The sequence below is a fragment of the Mastigoproctus giganteus genome, chromosome 8, assembly GCF_048544385.1.
Source record: "Mastigoproctus giganteus isolate SK-2022 chromosome 8, ASM4854438v1, whole genome shotgun sequence".
NCBI classification, from domain to species: Eukaryota; Metazoa; Arthropoda; class Arachnida; order Uropygi; family Thelyphonidae; genus Mastigoproctus; species Mastigoproctus giganteus.
Window position 1 is genome coordinate 24,741,480 of NC_143582.1, and position 25,896 is coordinate 24,767,375.

Below are 25,896 nucleotides of genomic sequence, written 5' to 3' on the forward strand. Positions count from 1 at the left end.
GGACTCGGAGGAAGTACCCATGTACTGAAAATGTGCAAATGTGACCCCAATTCATAAAGGAGGATCAAAGGGTGACACAATTAATTACAGACCTGTTAGTATAACTTCTGTTCCAGGGAAATTAATGGAGGCACTGGTTAAAGAAGCACTGCAGGATCATCTAGGCAAGACTTCAGTTATAGTTCAGACACAGCATGGGTTTGTTAAGGGGAATTCTTGTCTGACCAGTTTGATTGGATACTATAATGTGGTCACAAAGGAACTGGATGCAAAGAATAATTTTGATATCATATACTTGGATCTTAGGATGGCTTTTGATTCTGTTGCACATGGAAGACTGCTGCTCAGATTGGAGCAGTGTTGCATTTGAGGCAAATTGGTACTATGGATAAAGGGATGGTTGAGTGGGAAGACAAAGTGGTAATCAATGTTCACTGCTCTTCGTGGACTAATGTTATTAGTGGAGTTCCCCAGGGTTCAGTGTTGGGTCCATTGTTGTTTTCTGTATTTATTAATGACATTGATGATGGAATATCAGGCTTAATGTCTACGTTTTCAGACTACATGAAGGTTGGGAGGGTTGTTAATGACACTAACAACATGACAGTACGCTACTGCAACAGGATCTAGAAAAGTTGAGCATAAGGGCTGAGAGGTGGCAGCTGAAGTTTAATATTTGCCAATGTCAAGTACTGCATGTGGGTAGCAGTAATCCCAGAGTAACGTATGAACTGAGTGGTACTACACTGAGGGTGGTAGAGAATGAAAAGGACCCGGGGGTAATTGTGCAGTCAGATATGAAGTTTTCTGAACAGTGCAGACGGGCTGCAAGAGTAGCTCACGGTGTCTTGTCAATGATAAACAGGAATTTTTCTAGCAGGTTAAAGGATGTGATTATCCCCCTTGTAAAAAGCAATGGTCAGACCACACCTTGAGTACTGTCTGGAGGCCACATTTTAGGATGTAGAGCTGCTGGAACAAGCACAGACAAGGGCAACAAGATTAGTGAATATAAAAAGGGTTGCTCTTACGAAGAAAGGCTGAAGTTTTGCATATTACAGTGTCTGGAGACTAGGCACGTGCGAGGTGATCTGATTAAAGTGTGTAAAACCTTGAATGGCTTGAGAATGCTTAATGCTGATGGAAGTCTTCCTCTTTCCAGATTAATCACCTGAGGGGGCATAAAGTGAAATTGAGGAAAGACAGTTGTAGAATAGATGTGCGGAAATTTGCCTTAGCCAGCGGGTGGTTGATTGCTGGAACAAACTTCCATCTGTCATTGTAGAAACATTTGGAAAAAATGGATGGATGAAATGGGAAGGTTTTTTTGGTTTTTTTTTGACTGATGCTGTATAAGCTTGCTTTCTCGCATCATATACCTCTACTAATGATAAAATGGAAAGATCTTGTCATTTACTGATTAACTCATATAAAGTATCTTGCGTGGTAAATAGATGATTACTCAACAACCTGGTCATTTCAGCTTGAAGTGCAAGAGTGGATGTAGCGTTTCTCAGTCCATGATAAAATTTCTTTTCTCCATTTGCAGCAATAATGTAAAGATCATTGATATCGGTAACTCGAGATAACGCAGCAAACTAGTTGTTTGTGACATTTCTCGTATTCATAAACTAAAGAATCGAAAGTACCTCCCTGAGATTTATGAATGGTAATAGCACAAGCCGGTATTAGTGGAAAATGATTTGGTTTAGCTGAGATCATTCTGTTATTATTCAACAAAACACTCATACTTCTTCTTGCGATTGGTACAGCTTCTAAATTGATTTCTGTAGCCATAGCAAACCTACGAGCCTTCGTTCTAGCAGGTCCCTTAAAGTCCAAGATGATTGTTGCAGTATACTCTGTCTAGCCGATTCAGGAATAAGTTAAAAATCCTCAGGTAATTCATTTGAACTCAAATCTTCTGGATCGAAATCTTCAGGAAGTTCTTGAATATAATTTCGTGATGTTGACAGTCCAGCTTCTTGATGAGAAGTCAATGTAGAAGGTTGATTTTGATCAAAATCTTGAGAAGCAGATGTTATTAAACTCTGCATTTTTCGTTCTCTATTCTTTTCACTCTTTCTTTTGTCGACATAGGAAGTTCTTTGGTGGCTTTGAAGCTTGTATTTTGGCTTATTTCCCTCAGCTGGAGTTTTAGCCATCTTCGAAATACAGTAGAACTTCGGTTATCCGGAATAATTTGAAAGGCTAATTTTTTTTTTTATTATTATTAATGGTAGTATAGTAAGCTCCAGTTATATGATCATGTTTGCAAATCGAATTTTGATTATAAGTGAAACATCGAGTTTGCTACCTGTTTGTTATACAAACAGAAAACTCAATAAACCAAAAACTGCAAATTGTTTTTATTGTTTTATGGTTGGGACCTCTATCTATGTGACTCAGAAATGTGCTGTAGAAAAATATCACAGAGACTACTGGGTTTTCTTGAAAACCATGACTGAATTTCAGATTCAGTAAGAATAATATTGGCCGGAAACTGTGTGATTTATTATTTTTCTCAATTTTTCAGTAAAATGTGGATGAAAAGAAAATGCGGTTTTAACATTGCAACAAAAAATGGAAATTATTAATAGAATTGGAAAAGGTGAAAATTAAGGAATCTCTCCAAACAGTTTAATGTGGGGACTTCAACAATTTGACATCAAGAAAAAATCCAATGCTATAACAGAATTTGTGTTGATTATGAATAGTGAAGGAGGATCTAGCTGCTAGATAGATCCTCCTTCACTTCATAGAGTGTCCAAGACAATGCATATATATGAGGGGTGATCATTTAATTCATGGACTGGTGCAAGGTTGGTGTTTACTGTGCGAACTTTCAATAACTGCCACTAGAGGCAATCTCCTTGATTGCTACTAAGCAGACCCTGTGTGCACATGCTAGTAGTTTTCGAGCTAGTGTTGCACGAAGAGGGTTTTTGATGTGATAGCATCTATGGCTGCACAAGAGTAAAATCGATTGGTAATGAAAATTTCTTGTAATGAAAATGATGCAATTGATTGGCAACAAAATTTTCTTGTAACAGAAATGATGCAATTGATTGGTAATGAAGAAAGCTGACCGTTTAGATTTTAAATGATGCAAATGACATCACTTCCTAAAGGCCATTAATTCAGTCACTAGCGTTGATTCGGTAGAGTAAGCAGCGGGTAGTAATATTATGCAAGAAAAAAAGCTTCAAAGCCACCGTAGCAGCCTCTCGTGTCGAAAAGGAATGAGTTCAAAAACATGGAGAACAAACAAAATGCAGACTTGAATAAAATCTGCAGATTTTATTAAAGAATATTCTTCCAAGAATATTCTTTCACACAAGACCATTTTGTTGCTTAAAATTTAAATGGCTTTGATTCAAGAACACAACAATAAAACAATCACTTCAACAAACAACTTCTTGCAGTAGTTTTTGGTTATGACGTCATACTAGTCTACAAATGGATTTCGCTAACTATTGAATTGTAAAAATACTTATAAAAGTACAGTAGAGCATCAGTTATCTGGAATAATTGATATCAGACCTTTTCCGGATAATCGAACTGGAAAATTTACCGGACAATTTTTCTGGTAGGATTAAATAAATTTAATTAAATAAATAAATTTAATCTTGCCTTACAATTAAATTAAATAAGATTAATTAAATAAAAAAAATTGTAAACCAATCTCGGAAAACAGAAACATCCATCCAGGCATTTTTATACAAAACAGGAAGATTAGAAAGATTTTTAAATGCTCTTGGTTTTTTTGACTTACCGATAACGAGCACAGACAATCTGTGTGTCCCAGTGGCATTTGCACCCATAGCAATTGTAACCCACTCTTTTCTCATCTTAAAACTTGGTGCAGGCATTTCTCTTTTAGTGGCTAGGGTTTTCTCGGTAATGCTTTCCGTAATAAGCCCATTTCATCAACATTATAAATGTTTCTTTCTCTTAATTTACTATAACTGAAGCAAACTTACTTTTAAAGGACACCGCTGCTGATTTGTCTGCAGAAAGTTTCTCACCTTGAATGTCTAGTTCACAAATACCATGTCTCAGTTTAAACTTTTTCAGCTAACCTGTGCTTGCCTTAAAATCTTCATTACCTATTAATTTTCAATTAAAATCCAATGCTTTTTCACATTGGGACAGACACTGGTTCACCTAAACTTCGCTCTGAAAAAAACAAAAAAATAAAATAAATAACTAAACAAAGTGAGTGCACTCTCTAAAGCGGCATTTTCAGGTTTCGATGTTGTCTTTTTCCTGCTAGAATCTAGAATCACAACAGATTATCAAAGTAAGGCTTGTAGGAAACTAAGCTTTTTTAGTTTTTTTGATCATGACAAGTATCATGCTCCTCCTTCATAATAAATCTTGATACTGGTCTACTTCAAATAACCTTTGAATAGTAAATGACAAACATAATAAAATATGATAGTGTTTAACCTTTTCACAAATATGTAAATAATCTGTTGTGTGTGTGGGTTCCCTGGAGTGCATGTACATCTATATTTTTTTAGGTCATTTCAAGTACTTTTCAAATAATCTATCCATTTAAATCAGTAGTTCCCAACGTGTGCCGTAATGCTCTCCTGTAAGGCATTACAGCCTTTCAGGCATGTGTTGGCTTGACTACAAACTTTAGGGGGGCCATTTGGGCTCATTAGGGGGGGGGGCGTGTTGACATTTGGCAGTCTGATGCAACAGTTGAAGCATTTAAGTATTAATTTTATTTAATACACAAATCATTAATTTTTAAACTGAGTTGGAAGAATATTGCTTACATCTGCAGTCACTGAAAAGTGACTTTGAGAATCGCTTTAAAGATTTGATTGATTTGGAAATACTTGTCTGGGTAAGAAGTCCATTCATTTGCAAAGCAGAAAACCAAGAACTTAGTTTTCAAGAAGAAATTGTTGAGCCTTAAAATGATGAAGAATCAAAGCAAATCTTCAACAGCAGAGGGCATCAAGTCATGTGGCTAAAACATCATATGAAATTTTCCTGCTCTATAGAGAAAAGCCAAATTTCTTTATATTGCCTTTCCTTCTTATCTCATCGAATGAGGATTTAAAGCAGCGAATCACATACTAGTGAAGAATTGAAACCATTTGGTTTGGACTTGACTATTACTATCCAAGATATTTTGAAGTTAGCCAAAACTCATCAAGCTCAAGGATCACACTAGTATTTTATAATAAATCTCATTTTATTTACTTTTCTATAACTATGTATAATCTGTGTTATATTAATAAATCTTATTAAGAATTCAATTTGTAATCTAGGTGCAATAAAAAGGCATGATAAAAACAATCAGTAATAATCATTGAAAATACCAATTAATGTATTACTCATATTTTAAGGGAAGAATAGGAAGCATTGGCATATACTTAATCTAAGGGGGCATTGGGCAGAAAAAAATTTTGTAAGGGGACGTTGGGTCGAAAAAGGATGGATAATGCTGATTTAAATGATATATCCTGTGTGAATTGGATAAAAATTTGTCCAGTATGTGCTACCATGTATTATTTGTGTTTTCAACTAAAAGTAGACACAGATTTAATAGATGGTAGCACAAAAATAGCTTCAAAAACCTGAGGAGGATATCACATCTGTCTGATTTTGGCTTACAAGAGTTAAAATTGAAGAAATTCTCTGGAATTCAGATATAGGTGCTGATGAAATCGAAGCAAGTGATACATAAATAGATGTAGAACATATTATTTCTTTTAAAAAAAAAGTGATAGTTTATTTTTTAACTATATTTTATGATTTTTTTACATTTTTTGTTTATTTGTTTGATTTTGGACAATTTTACTCTAATTCTGGGTTATCAAGTCAAAATAACTACCCCTATTGAAAATAACTATGGGAGCCCACACATTTTATTGTTTAAGGAAAGGTTTATTTTTTTATTTCTTTACCCCATAAATTTGTGTTGAGTTAGTTTAATTATATTTGTCTCCCTACCATTGCAAATAATTTTCTTTATGCTGGATAGATGTGTTATAATATATATTGCTATTGCAATTTGGAATAATATGCTTTTGAAAATCTGTATTTGAATAGGGTGACTAGACCCAAATCTTAAAACAGGCACCATGCTACATGTGGTATAAAAGCATGATTTTAGTGCAAGTTGGTTTCATATTTATTATTCTAAAATGTGCTCAAAATGGATGGGGGAGTAATTGTAAGCAATATGATTAACTGAAAATTCAAGTTGTAGTTATGCTGACTTAGGTTTATTTATGATGACCACAGTTTCTTCATTTGTGAATATTTTTCACTAGAGTAGAAATCGCTATAGACAAAGCATATTCATCAAAGTACCAAGGTACAGTCTTGGTAGTCAAAGAAAATGGCTAAATTATTGGATTTTTAACCCAATAGTTTCGCAACATTTTTCTGGTTTTTCAGCATAAATTTTGTAGCAAAAAAATTATCAGCAAGACCATCAGTATTAATCATCCTGGAAATTAATTTGGTGTTATATCTACATCCAAAATCATATATCTTAATATTACTCCATTTAAGTTAAAAGTGGAAGTTCATATGAAGGAGAAAAGATGTGTATTGAGAAAGGATTTAGTTCTTGTTTAGGAGGTGAATCAGTCAGCTGCAGACTTGTGCATAGTATAGAAAGCAGGCATTACATCAGATGGCTGATTCAAGGATACTTTTTTTTTTTTCACCAGCCAAGATGGCCTGTAAAAATCTGGGACATATGTCACCTTATGCTTAAAGGATTTTTAAACAGCAACAAAAATAAATACAGTTGGCCCTCACTATCCATCATCTACTGTTTATCACCATTCTCTCATCCATCATATTGCTACCTCTCCTTACATGCCATGTATGTTAATTCCATTTGCATGGCAGCATCAGTCTACTAGGGATGACATCATGAGTATAAACTAGTGAGGAAAACTAATGGACTGGACCTCAGAAAATTTACATTTGGCCAGCAATGTCGACCATGGAATAAATTGCAACTCTGAGTAATTGCAGTTTGACAGCGTGGTAGAATTTAGAATTGCGTAGAATTGCAGTTTGACAGTGTGGTAGCTGCCATTTCTGTCCTGTAGCAAGATTTATCTCCTGTAGCAAGAAGGAATTTTGCATCTACAATAATGCTCCAGGTTGCCCAGATAACAATGTTGAAGTCCATCTTATTTTAAACCCAGTAAAATTTATCATATACCCCATGGCCCAGAATATTATTGCTAATATCAAGCAATATTACCATATGAGCACATTCACTAAATGCTTGGGGGCCAATGATAAGAGAAAAGAGGTCACTTTAAGGAATTTTGGAAATACTTTAGTGTTGAGAATTCAATAAACAGAATTACCTCTGATATCACTCCTATTTTATGAATGCTACAATGGCATTTTATGGCCTGAATGTGTCACTGATTTCCCTGGATTTTGAGCTAGGTATCCATTTGGAACAGCGGTTTTGTTGCATTTGCTGAAAAGCTTAGCACTCAAGGTCTGCATCAGTTGAGTGAATTCAAGGCCTCAGAGGAGATATCTGATGAAGTTACGGAGGTGAGCCTGACAACTTCAGTTTTCATTAAACATTGGGAGGCAATGAAGAAGCTTTGTGATGAGTACCCAAATGTAGAGTGATCTTGTTACAACAAAGATTGGTTTCCATCAGTATTTGTTATTATAAGGAAATCCTGAATGAGAGGAAGAAGGCTAAAATGCAGTCAACTCCCGATTCCTTTTTCAGGGAAGAGGATTATGCCTACAGGAATCCACAGCCCTCCAAGTTGTAAATTGATATGAAGGTTATAAGCTTAACTCAGTAAAATTATATTAAACTAGTTTTATTGCATTTAGTGCTCAAGTTTGACTTCCCTGGAACTAATTATCATTACAACATGCAAGTGTATTGATCTGTGTTCTGTTGTTTCCTTATCCATTGCACTTTTAAGGAACTGGTTAATGATGGATATCAAGGGCCCACTGTGTATTCATTTGTATTAATTTTTGACAACGATTTTAATAATTTAGATGGAACTAAAAAAATGCTTTATTTACAGATTAAAGAAGCAAATTCCTGATATCAAAATATCATTAGATATTCTAAAATTAATGAAAAATAAAAAGGTAAGTTATTGTCAAACTTGTGTTATCACACTACAAGGAAGTATATGCCATTTAAAAATCCAGTAATGCCATGTTAATAAAATACCAAGGAGACCAAAAATGTTCACTTTTCATTAATTGAATTTTATAATTATGAATATCACCCTTTCCTCATATAATTCTTAAACCTCACCATGTCCTGCCACAACCTTGTTTTCTCTGCTAGTTAAATGATGCCAGTGGGGTAAACAGATAATTAACAAACACTTTATCCATATTCTTCCATCCCTGTATATATATATGGAAACTTCCTACAAACATCATGCTGTGAAATAATTAAGTATTTATTCAAAATTAGGTAGGATTAGTAATGCTAGAATTTAAAAGCATGTTGCTATTGAAATGTATAATTGTGGATAAGATGGTGGTGGCAGACTTAATACAAATTTTCTACAGTGGTAATTGATATACAGTCGATTCCGGTCACAAAGGGGGATCGAAGGGTGACACGAGTAATTACAGACCAGTTAGTTTAACTTCTGTTCCGGGTAAAATAATGGAGTCGCTGGTTAAAGATGCATTGCAGGATCATCTAGACAAGACTGCAGCAATAATTCAGACACAGCATGGGTTTGTTAAGGGAAAGTCTTGTCTGACAAATTTGATAGGATATTATGATGTGGTTACAAAGGAACTGGATGCAAAAAATAATTTTGATATCATATATTTGGATTTCAGGAAAGCTTTTGACACTGTTGCGCATGGAAGACTATTGTACAAATTGGAGCAGAATAGTATTAAGGGTAAGTTGCTACAATGGATAAAAGGATGGTTAAGTGGGAGAAGACAGAGGGTGGTAATCAATGGGTGCTGCTCTTCTTGGACTAATGTTATTAGTGGAGTCCCACAGGGTTCGGTGTTAGGTCCACTGTTGTTTTGTATATTTATCAATGATATTGATGAAGGTATATTAGGCTTAATGTCGAAGTTTGCAGATGATACAAAGGTTGGCAGGGTTGTTAATGACAGTAATGGCAGTGTGCTACTGCAACAGGATCTAGATAATTTGGGCAGATGGGCTTAAAAGTGGCAACTGAAGTTTAACCTTGACAAATGCAAAGTACTGCATATGGGTAGAAGTAACCCCAGAGAAACGTACCAACTGTGTGGTACTACACTTAAGGTGGTAGAAAATGAAAAAGACCTGGGAGTAATTGTGCAGTCAGATATGAAGTTCTCTGAGCAATGTAGACAGGCTGCCAGGGCAGGTCATGGGGTTTTGTCAATGATATATAGGAATTTTGCTAGCAGGGAAAAGGAGGTGATTATCCCTCTGTATAAGGCAATGGTCAGGCCACGCCTTGAGTACTGCGTACAGGTCTGGAGGCCTCATTTTAGGAAGGATGTAGATTTACTTGAGCGTGTACAGAGAAGGGCAACAAGATTGGTGAGGGGAATGAAGGGATCCTCTTACCAAGAGAGGCTTAAGTTCTGCAAATTGCAGTGGCTGGAGACTAGGCACCTGCGCAGTGATCTGATTGAGGTATATAAGGCCTTGAATGGGTTGAGCACGCTGAATTCTGATGGGATCCTTCCACTTGTTCAGATTACGAACCTAAGGGGGCATAAATTCAAATTAAGAAAAGACAGATGCAGAATAGATGTGCGGAAATTTGCCTTTAGCCAGCGGGTGGTTAATTGCTGGAACAAACTTCCATCTGTCGTTGTGGAAGTTGATAGGTTGAATAAATTTAAGGAGGAACTGGACAGGCATTTGGAGGGAATGGTGTGATTTTTTTTTTTTTTTTTTTTTTGGCTGATGCTGCATAAGCTCATACATTTGCTTTCTTGCATCACATGCCACTACTACTACTATTACTATTTGGGACACATCGGGACTAGTGCATTTTGGCCCGATTAAGCGGCTACCCCAATTATCCGAAGTTTCACGTAAATAGTTAAAAATACAATGTACCCCCCTTTACAATTAGTTCACTGTACAATTAAATCACGTTACGACGAACTCACCATAGTAAAGTACCGTTCACTTTACGATGTGCAGTAAGCGCTGGTCATTGTGATCACGTTTGTGAAATATACACTGCAATTTACAGAAATGAAGTCTTTGGAATGTATCCTCTTGTGCCTATGATTAACTTTCTCTTCTCTACACACATTTCAACAGATCTACACTTTTCTAAAGTAAGGCTTCTGCTCTCTATATGCAGTACTCAAGATGTGGCCTAACCATTGTCTTATACAATTGATAATAATCTCCTTGTCCCTGATGGCAAAACTTATGTATATCATTGACAGAGCATCATGAGGCACCTGTTTGTGCTGCTCAGAGAACTTCATTCCAGACTGTACAATTATCCCTAGTAACTTTCTCCTTCACATTGATTGTGGTACTATCCAATTGGTATGTTATTCTGGGATTACTGCCACCCATATACAGTACCTGTTTATTGATGTTAAACCTCAGTTGCCACTTCTCAGCCCATTTGTCCAATTTTCCTTCATTAAACACCCTGGCAACCTTTGTATCATCAGCAAACTTAGACAAAACTTGATTTGCCTTCATCAGTATTAATAAATACTGGCAACAGTAAAGGGTCCAGCACTGAAACCTGAGGACTCTACTGGTAACATTAGTCCACAAAGAGCAGTGACTATTAATAACCACTCTGTCTTCTGCCAGCCAGTTATCCTTTATTCATAGCACTAACTTGTCACTAATGTCACACTTCCAATTTATATAGCAGTCTTTCATGTGAAGCAGTATCAAAAGCTTGTCAGTAATCTAAGTATGTTATGTGAAAATTATTTTTTGCATCCATTTCCTTTGTGACTATATCATGGTAGTTAATCAGATTTGTCAATCAAGATCTCCCCTTAACAAATTCATGCTGTGACGTCTATCTAACTGTTACACCTTTTGATCTTCCTTTGCAAACAGAAGAGACATTTGCACATTATCAGTCTGTATCGATCCTCAAATTCAAGGAGATGTTCTTATAGTTATGGCTAAAAGTTTGCTTACCTCTTGCTGCTGCTTGTAATATAATTAGAGATTCTATCAGCCCTGGTGTCTTATTTACTTTTAGCTTCAGCAGTTTCTCTTCCACTTTCCTCTCACCTATAAAATCATTTTGCTCCCAGTTAGAACCAGGTATACTTCTTCTGGGGCGCCTCCGTAGCCAGGTGGGCAGGAGCAGCAGTGCGTAGCACACGTTTCTTGATTAGACCGGGGTTCGAGCCCGTGACCACCAAATACGGAGGATGCGGAAAGGTCAGGGAATGACCGCCGCATATCCCCGGAGCAATATGGCCTTAGTTGCTAATGCTCCTAAAAACCAAGTAACAACAACAACATAACTTCTTCTGGTCCCCCCCCTAAAAACTTCATGTATGAATAAGTTTTTAATTATTTAATAATTAATGTGATTATTTATTAGTAATAATTAATGTGAATAATTTATACATACCACTTATCCCAATTAGTATACAACAGTTCAGTATATACATTTCTCTCTGTGTTTCCACATTTTTGAGTCATTGCTATTGTATTCAACATAGAATGTTACCAGAAGTATTGGCTTCCTGAGAGAAAAGACAGTGGTTTGCATATTAGGTTTTAGTATGATGTAAGTCCTGTGTAGCTTATAATACAGCACATGGTTATCCTCCACCAGAACAGTTTATAATGAGGTGTAAGATTACTAAAATCATGTGATTAGTGAAAGAAAAGTCATCTTTAAAAAAATAATGGTAGTCTTGAATTTAACTGGCTTGTTTTCATTGATCATGTGATTTAGTATGTCAGCTAAAATTTATTCATTGTCTGATTTCAACAATGCAAAAATTCTGCATTATTATTACCAAAATAAGTACTATTATATGCAACATTGAAGTATGCAACAATGAAATAAAAAATAACATTACCATAATGTATAAGAGAGATTTTTATATGATGTCAGCTTTTGTAAAATCAACAATTGATTTTACAGTGTCATCAAGAAAAGATGCAAGTTTTGAATTTTTTTTTATGTGTGACATGGGAGTTTATTATTCAAGGAAAAACATATTCAGTCCATGATTTCTGTGAATCTAAGACTATTCACAGATGTCAACCTAAGTTTACCGTAACTGTAGCCAGTATTTCTTCAGAGATGCTATCCACAGCAGCTATGATTTCACCTTTCAGTTCTTCATTGATATGTGGATTATGCCTGTAGACATTGCCCTTCAGCAATCTCTGCAAGAAATAATCACAGATTTAGATCTAGTGCATATGGTGGCCAAGACCATCCAGTTCCAGAATATCAATTATTGATGGCTTTACCAATGAATTGTTCCTTCGGGAAATGAAGAATGACATTTTCTCTCTCTCTCTCTCTCTCTCTCTCTCTCTCTCTCTCTCTCTCTCTCTCTCTCTCTCTCTCTCTCTCTCGTGTTTGAAAAATGTTTATTCTGAGTTTATTCCCATGCCTTGAAAGAGTTGGAACAAAGTGATCTTGAAGGAGGTTCAGGTAGTGTTCCACATTAACTGTCATTCAGAAAGACTAGTCTAACAGTTTCAGCTGATGAAATTGTGCACCCCTCTTTTTGGACACATTATGCATTTTTTGGGATCCAGAGGCATTTCTGTGACTCCATGGGGTTTTTAATTGTCTCATTCATGCATATTCTATTTGTTGACATGGCTACTAAGGTGAAAGCACATTTTTTTTTGGAACTGGGTGTGGTGAATATTTGTTCTTTGTTTGTAAAATATTAAAAAAAAAAGAAAGAAAAATAAAAATGAATCACAAAAGGCAAATAATCGTTCTTTGTCAACATTGGTTAGGGATTTTTGCATTTGCATTTTTTAAAGAAACAGTTTTAAGTCTTGTTGAACAGTGCTTGAAGTGATTGTTTGTTTTAAACTAAGTTACTGCAACAGCCATTTCAGATTTCTTTGTGTGACAACACTGAACAATGAAAAAAAAAAATTTTTTTTTCCCATAGAAATGTGATGGACTTGGTGTATTTTTTAACACTAATTTCAAATGTGCAGTCCATTTTTTTCCTAGCACCTTCAGTTCACGAAATATTTCATATTTTAGATTCCACATAGATTTTGGGCTGTCTGTTCATATGAGTTAGATTGCTAATTGGAAGGTTCTGGAATCAGAAGGTTTTTTAGGTCTGCAGTGGTCAGTTTGTAGACTATTCTATCTCCACTTTCTACCTGCATGTCAGATGGATATATATATATAAAGTAAACCTGTCAGTCAGTTTGAGTTATAAGTGTGAGACATTCAGATAGCTTTTGTTATGTGTGTGCAAAGATTATTACACAATTAAACCTTATAGTCTATAACACCCCTATTAAAGAAAATGTATGTATTCCACATAATGGCACTACTGCAGCCTATATCAGAATGGGTAGACTATGAAAGACTGCCCTATGAATTGATGAAACATCTCATACAAGAAAAATAATACAAATAAAATAAAGTTAATATCTTTCTTTTATTTGTATTTTTCTTGTATGCAGTGTCAGCATTTACCTGTAGGACTTCCTTGCATAGTCTTCCTGTTTTGTTACAGGCTGCAGCAGTGCCATTATGATAGATTTCTATTTAATAGTGTAATGTAGCCAAATTGTTTTAAGATTATATAATGAGGTGGGCATAGTGTTGATTGTCAAGCGTCATCAGGGGGCACCCCAACTCCGCAATATGATGAGGTGACAGTTATGTTTTATCTTTTCAATAAATACCTTAATCCATCAACATGGCATAATAGTATTTTATTTTCTTTAATTCTGTTAAGATGGCTCACCAAGTAGAGCCAGTATTTGACATGTGCAAATATTACAGCTGTATGAGGTCAAATGTATACTTACCAGGAATTTATTATTTTTTTTAAAACCTACCATATATTTTTACTGTCTTTAAGATATCATGTTATAGTAAAAGTTCAGGGTACCTCATTAGCTGATAAACAAGACCAAATGAGACAAGGGTCTTTTAAAAATATGTGCACGAGGCCTTGTGGGGTATTGTGCCCACTCTGTGGCCTGGGTGGATATAGGATTGTCGCCTGGATTGTATTGAGCAAATTTGAGTGTTCTTAATTGGCTTAAGTCCTTTTGTTTGACACTGCCAATCCATTTTTGTATTAATACAGAGTTAGAATGTGGAAAGTAATGAAAATAATATTTTTTCTCTTTATTTTTTCTTTTATATACAGTCGATTTTGGTCATTTGGGACACATCAGGACTAGTGCATTTTGGCCTGATTAAGCGGCTGCCCCAATTATCCGAATTTTCACGTAAATTTTCACGGAATCCACTGTATATACTTTTTATGATTTTCACATAGCACAAATTTGATATTGTGAGCTTAGTACTAACAAGTAAACTAAACACAAATGTTTTCATTATATCACATGGCTTGTTAAGCAGTTTCACATTACATGCACATACATCATTTGGTAAGTGATGTTGGTCTATGGACAAGGATTCAAAGGTGTCTATCCAGTTCATCTTGCAGTGGTTCTATTGGTATCATATGAGTGGGCCAGTCTATCAATGTATATTATTCTTTCAAAACTAATCTATTGTCTATCCAGTTCATCTTGCAGTGGTTCTATTGGTATCATATGAGTGGGCCAGTCTATCAATGTATATTATTCTTTCAAAACTAATCTATTGTAACGCCAAGCTTTGTGATAGGATATTAATATTAGAATAGCCAAATGATGCAACGAAGTGGACTTATTCTGTATCTGCTAAAGAAGAAAGCAAAATAAAAATAAAAAAATTAATCTTGTAATGAGGGGCAGTCAATAAGTATTAACCATCACCTTAGAAATATTTTAGTTCGGTATTTGAGTTTTATATACAGGGTGTCTCAAAAATATTGGTACAAACGTTTAGGGGAGGTAGGTAACATCTAAAGGAATGTGAATCGCATAGGAACCCATAACCGGAAACTTCACCGTAAGTCGATACATGGCGCTGTTCATCAGTTCGCAAGAGGGAAAATTTCTGGTTTACTCATTCAAGCCGTAGTCACCGCACAAAGAGCATGCATCGATATACGAACTGTGAGCTGGCAGACATGCACCTAGTGTATGGATTAGCAGAGGGCAATGGACGAGCCACTCAACGAATTTATGGAGAATGCTTCCCAGACAGACATGTACCAGACCACCATTTGTTTGCACGTGTGCATCAAAATTTGTGTGATTATGGGTCATTTAGAGGTAACAGGAGTAGTACCGGGCAGACCACGTTCGAAGTGAACTCCCGCCATGGAAAACAGTGTGTTGAATGCCGTCCAGAATAATCCTACTACCAGCACACGTGCCGTTGCCTCTGTCTTACGAGTGTCTCGTTGCAATGTGCAGCGTGTCTGGCACGATGATTCCTTACACTCCTTTCATCTCCAAAGGGTTCAGTTACTGCTTCCCCCAAGATCATCCTGCACGAGTGGCTTTTGCGCAGTGGTTTCTCCAAGAAAGTGTTCCAGACTTGAATTTTCCAGCCTATGTTTTGGTCACAGATGAGGCTTATTTCACTCGGGAAGGCTTATTCAATCAGCACAATGCTCATGTGTGGGCTCACGACAACCCACATGGTGTGTGCCCCCATGCGACACAACATCACTTCGCAATAAATGTGTGGGCAGATATGGTCGGTGACTGCTTAGTCGGCCCATACCTGTTACCATCCCGCACGAACTCCACTAAATATCGGATCTTTCTTGAACAAGTTCTACCAAGGTTACTTGATGATGTTCCAGCAAATGTGAGACGCAACATCTGGTTTCAACATGACGAGGTGCCTGCCCATTATGGAAGGTGTGTTCGTGACCATTTGAACAGGTGTTTTGGGTGTCGATGGATTGGCCGTAGTGGACCCGTTGCCTGGCCCCTACGCTCACCTGATTTATCGAGCCTTGATTTCTTTCTGTGGGGGGGGCTCTCAAATCTATTGTGTATGAATCGCCTGTGGAGACGGAAATGGATCTCGTGGCAAGACTCATCTGCGCTGCTGCTACTGTCAAAGAAACTCCAGGTGTGTTCGACCGTGTCTGCCAATCCATGCTGCATTGGTGTCACGCATGCATCGCGTCTCATGGTGGAACCTTCGAGCATCTGTTGTAACATCATGAAATGCATCCATCTCGTACTCCATTGTTAATATTATATCAAATAAATGTTTGCCACTAATTACTGTCTTGTGTCATTTCTGCTTCTTGTGCCTCTGCTACTACTTTCCCATGACGTTTCCGGTTATGGGTTCCTATGCGATTCACATTCCTTTAGATGTTACCTACCTCCCCTAAACGTTTGTACCAATATTTTTGAGACACCCTGTATATATATATATAATTATATTAGTGATAAAAAAGAAAAGAAGGTTAAAACGATAGTAACTGTAACTAATATTTATGGGTCAATGCAGTTGCAAGCAATCATGCAATACACCCATAATGTCTATAAAATATTAAGGATATTAAGGATAAGGATCAATCAAATAATAATACTATCAGGGACTTAAGAAAATGCAAAAAAAAAAAAAAAAAAAAATATCGCTTTTTACCGACAATCTAGATGACTTCAGCTGGTTCCAACCACCCAGACTGAAGGCAAAAAACGACAAGTGGTTCTTTGTTTCTGTAATGATCAATATATGCTAAGTAATTTAAATCTAAACCAAATATAAACCAGTGTAGGCCAAATATAAATCAAATGTAAATAAATAAAATGTAAATTTTAGAATTATTAGAATCAAGTGTAAGAAATATAAGTAAAATATAAATGTAAGCATATATTAATCATCGTTGACCCGACAGAGAACTTAATTTAATGATTAAAATAAGATTAAATATATAATACATACTACATATTTACCGTATCTAGAACATAATGTAATAGTCGTCAAAATAATGTGGTGCCCCCTATGTGATGGATACTGTAAAAATAAATAATTAAATTTAAGTTAATGCAAAGAGAAACATGCAGATGGTAAGAAGAAAAACTAAAGGAGTAGGAATAATAGAACCTGAACTCCTCAAAGGCGAAAAATAGTGGTATTGATAAGAAATAGTTTCTCCTACGTCCTCGGATTGCCCTAATAATTTCGGAGAAATAAAAATAGTATAGGACAGTTTAAAGACATTACAAGATATAAGTTGTGGCTCGGGTATGCCCGGGATCGCAAACCCGTTCCTATAGTAGGACCTTGAGCTGAATTTGCATGTTACCTCAGCGTGAACTTAAGTAAATTTAAATGAATTTAACTATATGTATATATATATATATATATATAAAAAAATTAAAAAAATGATACACTATAATTTGCAAGCCGGTGGGTACAAGTTTTCTACGGCGTAAGACACCAAGAATGCAAAGTGTATTCTATGTACATATATACATGGCACTAAATATGACAATTATATTGAAACAATAGGTTCAGAAAACAAATTTTGGAAATTAATTATGCTTATCGCTTTCCTGAAGTGATATTTCAGGTAAGCGATAGGGAAATTATTATTAATCAACTTGCCGTACAACGCTGTTATGCCTGCTGAACAGTTTTTATTACTATTGCAAATATAAGCAATCCTTAGACATTGCGATAAAATTATATTACCATGCACTGATTTTGATATATTAGATCTCCAGTTTGTAAGGCTGACTACATTAAAATTATATGCGTCTCTTTTATTATATACGTTTATGTCTATATTATTATTATGGAATATTTCTATATAAAGATCCAAGTAATTTGCTATAGTATCGGAACTATTAGTTTTTTCTAATACAAGTTCTACTGGATATAATTTACTGTAATCCTGGACAAAATGTGGACAATTAAAAACACATAGATCATCTACGTATCTGTATATAAGTAGGTTATCTTGGAATGCTCTTTCTGTATAATATAGTTAAAGGTTTGCGATTATGCTTGATGCTGGACTTCCCATAGGGGTGCCAGTCACTTGCAAGTATAACAATGTTCTGTCATATACATAATTATTAAAGATGCATAATTTTATTAGAGTATCCCAATAGGTTAAATCAACCTTTATAGCATTTTTATTTTCCAAATATAGTTTCTGGAGAACGACTTAAATTATCAAGATTAATGCTCGTAAATAGACTTAAAGTCAAATGTTTGTATTTGTTGAATATTGTTATTTTTTATTGCATTTATAATCGGTAAGTTATTATTTATGATAATAGTTTTATTTAAGTTATTTAATATAATTTTAAGTAACTTTTCTAATGTTTTTCTGGGAAATTTAGCATAACTATCTCTACATGATGTTATGAATCTAAAAGCAATAGGTGATTTATGAAATTTGGGTATGCCATATATAAACGGATATTTTAGGTTATTATACTTTAACTTTGATTTTTTATGCAATGCAATTGATTATTTGATTATTATATTAGAGGGAGATGTTATCTGTTTATATGTATGGCTAGACTGTAGTTCATTTTTTATAATTTCTATATAATATGATTTACATATGATTGCATAATTGCAAGCAGCTTTGTCAACGGGAGTAATTACAAAATGTTCATGTATATCTTTGAGCTGCTATTTATTAATTTGGTATTATATAGATTATCCTGTATGAATTTCAGTTGATTATATTTGTTAGATATGATATTAAGCATTGTAAATAACCACATGTGGTATGCCTCAACTGGTATGTTATATTTGTATGTCTTATAGTAAATCTAGATATAACAATTTTTTATAGTAAAAAATTGTCCTTGTCTTATACTTTCAAAATAAAATGATGGATGATTTGGATATACATAAAACTATTAATTTACGTAATGACTTGCTGCCTATTAATAACTTACATATTAATATCAGATTTAGATATTCTAAACCATTTGGTCTTAAAGCGTGTAACTATAAAATAATAGCTGCAAACCTTCACAATATTAACATCGGACCGGATACATGTGTTTGCCACAAACCTTCATTTCATAGATACGTGGATCTTGGAATGCTCTTTCTGTATAATATAGTTAAAGGTTTGCGATTATGCTTGATGCTGGACTTCCCATAGGGGTGCCAGTCACTTGCAAGTATAACAATGTTCTGTCATATACATAATTATTAAAGATGCATAATTTTATTAGAGTATCCCAATAGGTTAAATCAACCTTTATAGCATTTTTATTTTCCAAATATAGTTTCTGGAGAACGACTTAAATTATCAAGATTAATGCTCGTAAATAGACTTAAAGTCAAATGTTTGTATTTGTTGAATATTGTTATTTTTTATTGCATTTATAATCGGTAAGTTATTATTTATGATAATAGTTTTATTTAAGTTATTTAATATAATTTTAAGTAACTTTTCTAATGTTTTTCTGGGAAATTTAGCATAACTATCTCTACATGATGTTATGAATCTAAAAGCAATAGGTGATTTATGAAATTTGGGTATGCCATATATAAACGGATATTTTAGGTTATTATACTTTAACTTTGATTTTTTATGCAATGCAATTGATTATTTGATTATTATATTAGAGGGAGATGTTATCTGTTTATATGTATGGCTAGACTGTAGTTCATTTTTTATAATTTCTATATAATATGATTTACATATGATTGCATAATTGCAAGCAGCTTTGTCAACGGGAGTAATTACAAAATGTTCATGTATATCTTTGAGCTGCTATTTATTAATTTGGTATTATATAGATTATCCTGTATGAATTTCAGTTGATTATATTTGTTAGATATGATATTAAGCATTGTAAATAACCACATGTGGTATGCCTCAACTGGTATGTTATATTTGTATGTCTTATAGTAAATCTAGATATAACAATTTTTTATAGTAAAAAATTGTCCTTGTCTTATACTTTCAAAATAAAATGATGGATGATTTGGATATACATAAAACTATTAATTTACGTAATGACTTGCTGCCTATTAATAACTTACATATTAATATCAGATTTAGATATTCTAAACCATTTGGTCTTAAAGCGTGTAACTATAAAATAATAGCTGCAAACCTTCACAATATTAACATCGGACCGGATACATGTGTTTGCCACAAACCTTCATTTCATAGATACGTGGATCCTAACCATAACCACATTATAACCGGCAATTTAGATATAATCCATATCCAGAACTTAGAGATATTTTATCACTGGGTTTTAAATTTCGACCTAATGTACCTGTTAATAAATCTACCTTTAAAAAATTGTTATATCTAGATTTACTAAAATACTGCATAAGATCAGCATACAAATATAACATACCGGTTGAGGCATACCATATGTGGTTATTTACAATGCTTAATATCATATCTAACAAATATAATCAATTGAAATTCATACAGGATAATCTATATAATACCAAATTAATAAATAGGCAGCTCAAAGATATACATGAACATTTTGTAATTACTCCCGTTGACAAAGCTGCTTGCAATTATGCAATCATATGTAAATCATATTATATAGAAATTATAAAAAATGAACTACAGTCTAGCCATACATATAAACAGATAACATTTCCCTCTAATATAATAATCAAATAATCAATTGCATTGCATAAAAAATCAAAGTTAAAGTATAATAACCCAAAATATCCGTTTATATATGGCATACCCAAATTTCATAAATCACCTATTGCTTTTAGATTCATAACATCATGTAGAGATAGTTATGCTAAATTTCCCGGAAAAACATTAGAAAAGTTACTTAAAATTATATTAAATAACTTAAATAAAACTATTATCATAAATAATAACTTACCGATTATAAATGCAATAAAAAATAACAATATTCAACAAATACAAATATTTGACTTTAACAGTCTATTTATGAGCATTAATCTTGATAATTTAAGTCGTTCTCCAGAAACTATATTTGGAAAATAAAAATGCTATAAAAGTTGATTTAACCTATTGGGATACTCTAATAAAATTATTCATCTTTAATAATTATGTATATGATGGAACATCGTTATACTTGCAAGTGACTGGCACCCCTATGGGAAGTCCAGCATCAAGCATAATCGCAAGTGGTATGCTGAAGGTTGTCTGATCTGTTATAAAATTTCTTCATTTGAAATTCAAAGAAACAAAACAAATCCACAAGGAGATGAAAGGATTGCTCATCATACGATGACCCTGCCATTATGGCTAATGTGAACATCATTAGCCATGGATCTTCTTGCAGCATAATGCATGAGTTCCTGCATGTTTAAGGTAGCAGCCTGATGGATTCCCAGTTTGTTGACACCTTGAAAGTTCCTCAGGAAAGAGTGTTTTTCACAGTAGTTGAAACTTTGCAGAGAGAGAATGTTGATATTTTTTTTTGACTAAATTGTGATGATGGATGAATGCTGGGTATATCACTATGATTGAAAAATGAAACAATGGAAACATTCATCTTTACCAACCCCCAAAAAAACCCTAGTTCAATTATCTGCTGACAAGGTCATGTTATCAGTCTTCTGAGAGGTACTCCTTACAGATCACTTCCCAAAAGGCAACAGCACATCACTGGGAATACTACGGAAACTTCCCAGGAAGGTTAAGGGAGACTGCAAATTTGAAGAGATTCTAGAAGCTGTCCAAAGGTGTCCTCCTCCTAGCCAGCTGTGCTCCTGCTCACAAGGCTGCTCCCAACAGTGGACTTTGGAATCAGGTGTGGCTTTAAAAATCTGCAGCATCCACCTTATTCTCTTGACCTCCCATCTTCAGACCTTTTCCAGTTCCTTAAAATGAAGAAACTATTGTGGAGGCTACTGATGAAGAGATAATGAAGTGGAAGCCTGGTTTTCTGCTCAGTGAGGAGTTCTATTCAAGAAGCTTGCAAGTGCTTATCCACAGATGAGAGAAATGTACAGCTCTAGATGGTAGCTATATAGAGAAAGATGAAAAATTGCCAGCCAAGTTTCAGATCTAGGTGAGGATAATCACTCGTTGACTGTCCTTTGTAATCCCTATCATCCAAAAGTACCCAACCAGTTCCACATCGAACTTAGTCATGCTCTATGCTTTGCAACCTTTGAAGTTACTCTATTCCACTGATGTATAACATGCTAACTGAAAGTAAATTTCAAGAAATTCAATCTTGTTACTTCCTAAGATCTTACATTTGTGCTCTTCCTGGTTCTTGTCTTATCTGCCAGTAAAAATATACCTCCCTCTTTCATTTTACTTATTCCTTCAGGGCTTTATGTGCCTCAATCAGCCTTTTCCATTGCCCAGAATTTGTAGTCCATAGCTTCTAATTCATTATGTAATCACAGGGATAGTGCTTAATCCTCCACACCTCTTTGAATCTTCTCTAGAAGTTCTGTGCTGTTTTCTAGATGCAGCCTCCCAACCTGAATACAATATTCCAAGTGCAGTTGCTCCATCTTATATAGAAAAATGACTACATCTCTTTATTTGCAAAGTTGGAAATTTGCATTCTCCTTTTTGCATTTGGTATTTTCTCGTACATGCTGTTCCTATTTGCATGTGATGTGTTCTCCTACCACTTGCTTTCCTATTTGCTTATGGTGTTATCAATGATAAATCATTAATAACATGCCACATGGCTTCCTCACTGTTGGAAGAATGATATTATTGAGGATGTCACCAAATCGCTCTCCTGCCATGACAGTATAGTGGTTTCATTACTTGTAACTCATTTGGAAAAGTCTTAGTGTTTGAATACTGTCAGAGACTCTTCAGCCAGTGCTCTAATTATCTAATCTTAAGCAGGTGGAGTATGGTTCTCCCTCAATGTGCAAATTGACCTGTGAACATGCATTTGTACATAATACACACACAGCACATTATAGTCATACATTAATTTGCATGCAACATAACTAGGAGCAGTCACTTTGGCACTTGGCAGATTCTTTATTGAAATTAATCTAGTAACTTTCACTACATGTTTCCTTACCCACTTGTTCTTTTCATACAAAAAAAGAATTTCCACAAAACTGACACAGAATTGCCATAAAATCGCAAATACTATATAGCATGAAATGGTGGGTAATAAAAAACATATGAACTGCTAGTTTATTTGTTACTTTCATAAAGGATGTATTAATTCACCACTGTTGTTTGAACCAAACTTAATATTTTGTGTATTATGGAGAGATTTGAATTATATTGGATTATTAAGGCTTAATTTCTATTCTTTTTTTTTTTTTTTTTTTTCTCTCTCTCTCTCTCTATATCCCCTGCCAACCCAGAATGCAGAACAAACAGTAGATACTCATTTTTTGTTGTCAGATCAAGTTTATGTAAAAGCAAAAATTCCCCCAACTGATAAAGTGTGTTTATGGCTAGGGGTAAGTATGCATTGTAAATGTATATGCACATATTTTGTTTTGCTTTAAGAAATTTCTGTTATAATGTATCACAACACATTTCATTATTGTATAGTCAAGTTTTAAACTTGGCTACACAATAACAGCATTTATTACACAGATAGTAAAAAAATCATAATATACGTGTACATTATTTCTTTTTTAATTAAGTTAAAGAAACAAAATTTTGCACTAGAAAAGGTATCTTTTTATAAAAGCATTCATCTTTCATACCACTATAAATTGTATCGCTTTACAAATAAACAGTACTTCTCAAATGGAAGTGTAATGCTATTTATTTGTAATGTGGTACAATCCAGAACCATATTTTGAGGGTTTATTGCTTTCTCATCAGTGGGTAAATAGGTTCCTCATTTTTATTCATCTGAAATATAAAGAAGCCTGAAGTTAATATGCCCTAAACTACCTGAGTTTGAATTTTGTATACCTCTCAGCATCTTCATTTTCTTAGTTGGTCTTATATTCCAAACCAACTGACAATTATTAGGTGAATTGTCAGTTGGTTTTGCTAGGTGTTGCACTGAGGAAATACAAGAAAATTCTTTAATTGCCATTGGGTTCAAACTTTGTGTAGCTGTCTTCAGCCATCTTGACTAACAGAAATTGTAATTGAGTTTCCCTTTCACACAGTCTTTGAAAACAATCCAACATTCATAAGACTAATACCTATCTAAACCTCTTCCCCTATAATTGGAATTAATGGTCCCTAGTTCTGCAATAATAACAGTGAAAATTTCACCTTCATTCATATTACTTTCTCATGTCATAACTTTATATGCCGCAGTTAGGTCTTCACTAAGGTGCCTAGATACCAAGCTCTTTAGTTCACATATAGTCTTTTCTCATATGGTTGTCCTTTTGCTGCTCTCTCACCAAGCATATTACCCATCTTTGCACCCTTTCTAGCAGCTCTGTCTTTTGTTTAGGTGTGGTCTTCATACCTGAACACAGTATTCCAAGTGTGATCTTACAATTACTTTATATTACTTTTATGCCCACCCTATCTCTGCAGGCAAATGTTTGATAAATCATTAATAGCACACCATGGGCCTTACCTTGCTGCCTGTCTGTACTGCTCAGAGAACTTTCAAGTATGACTGTTGTAACTCCCAAATCCCTTTCCTCCCCTACAGTTTTTAATTCAACTCCAAGTATATAATTTATTTTGGGGTTACTATTACCTAAGACCTTGCATTTCATTGCATTAAAATGTAAATGCCACTTTTCTGACTCTCCTTGAAGTCTATGTGAGTCATCCTGAAGAAGTATTTCTTGGCAGTGATCATTAAGTACTCTTCCAATCATGTCATCACCTGCAAATTTTGATGTTATGCCCTGTATCCCTTTATCAGTATCATTTAAGAAAATCAAAAACATTGGTGCTCCCAGTACTGTGTTTAACATTTATATATACTGAACAGTAATTGATAACAGCTGTGTGATGTATAAAAGTAGACACCTATTAAATCAATGTCTACATAATAAAGTCAGTGTAACATGTTATTTTATTTTAAAGAAATCCATCTAACAAATTCCAAATCAATAGCACCAAAAAGTGCATTTAAATTTGGTACCGGACTATTTTTCCATTGTTCTTTTAACCACTATTTGATGTCAAGCATATTGCACCAAATTTTGAACTAGTGTTATATATGATACAGCAATATCATACTAATGATCTGTCATTTTTTTTATGATGTCCTTCTACAGAACAAAAATCTAGTCACTGTTAAACAACAGGGGCTAAACAATAAAACCATTTAGGAATATATTTTCTACCATTTTCTATTACTCAGCCTCACCAAATTTAGTTTTCCCAGAATAAAATAACCTGAATAAATAACTGATATGCTTATAGTTATCTCTAGACTAAATGAATTAAAATTGGTTGTTTCAAGACTACTTGGTAAAAAAACAGATGAGAATAAAGGAAACTGAGTTTTATAAAAAAAAAAAAAAAAAAATTGTAGATAGTCTGGAATGATGGCTTCTGTTGTGCCTTGTCATATGAGTTGTGGGAAAATTTAAAGTTTTTGATTTTGTTATGTTTGAAGTGGCAAACACATTAAGTTCTGGAGATTTATTTGAACACAAGGGAATCCAAGGAAAGTAGGACATACAAATTGGGTTAGCGTTGTAATCATTGGCAAGGTCGTTAAGTTTATAATTTCTCAGAATTGAATTATCTGTTGAAGATGGTTTTTAATTAAATTTATGTTGCTACTTGGCTGTTGCTTTGTGTTTGCCTAATGAACAGTAGGAAGTTTTTGGCCAGAACTTTTGATCTAAGATTATACCAGCTGTTTTATGATAATCTTTGATTTCCTTAAAAAAATAAAATACAGTTCAAAGTCAGGTGGCAAGAAGGATATTTTAATGGTCTTACAATTCAATTATCTTAACA

At 34.4% G+C, this 25,896-nt stretch overlaps 1 protein-coding gene across 1 annotated transcript in view; it reads left to right on the forward strand.

Annotated features, from left to right (window-relative positions):
- LOC150081375 (prefoldin subunit 3-like) overlaps window positions 1–25,896 on the forward strand; it is a 58,294-nt gene that overhangs the window by 16,097 nt on the left and 16,301 nt on the right. Inside the window, exons 3-4 of the mRNA XM_090379227.1 lie at window positions 8,061–8,127; window positions 23,355–23,453. Of these exons, the coding sequence (XP_090235353.1) occupies window positions 8,061–8,127; window positions 23,355–23,453 (166 nt within the window). The remainder of the gene's footprint in view (window positions 1–8,060; window positions 8,128–23,354; window positions 23,454–25,896) is intronic.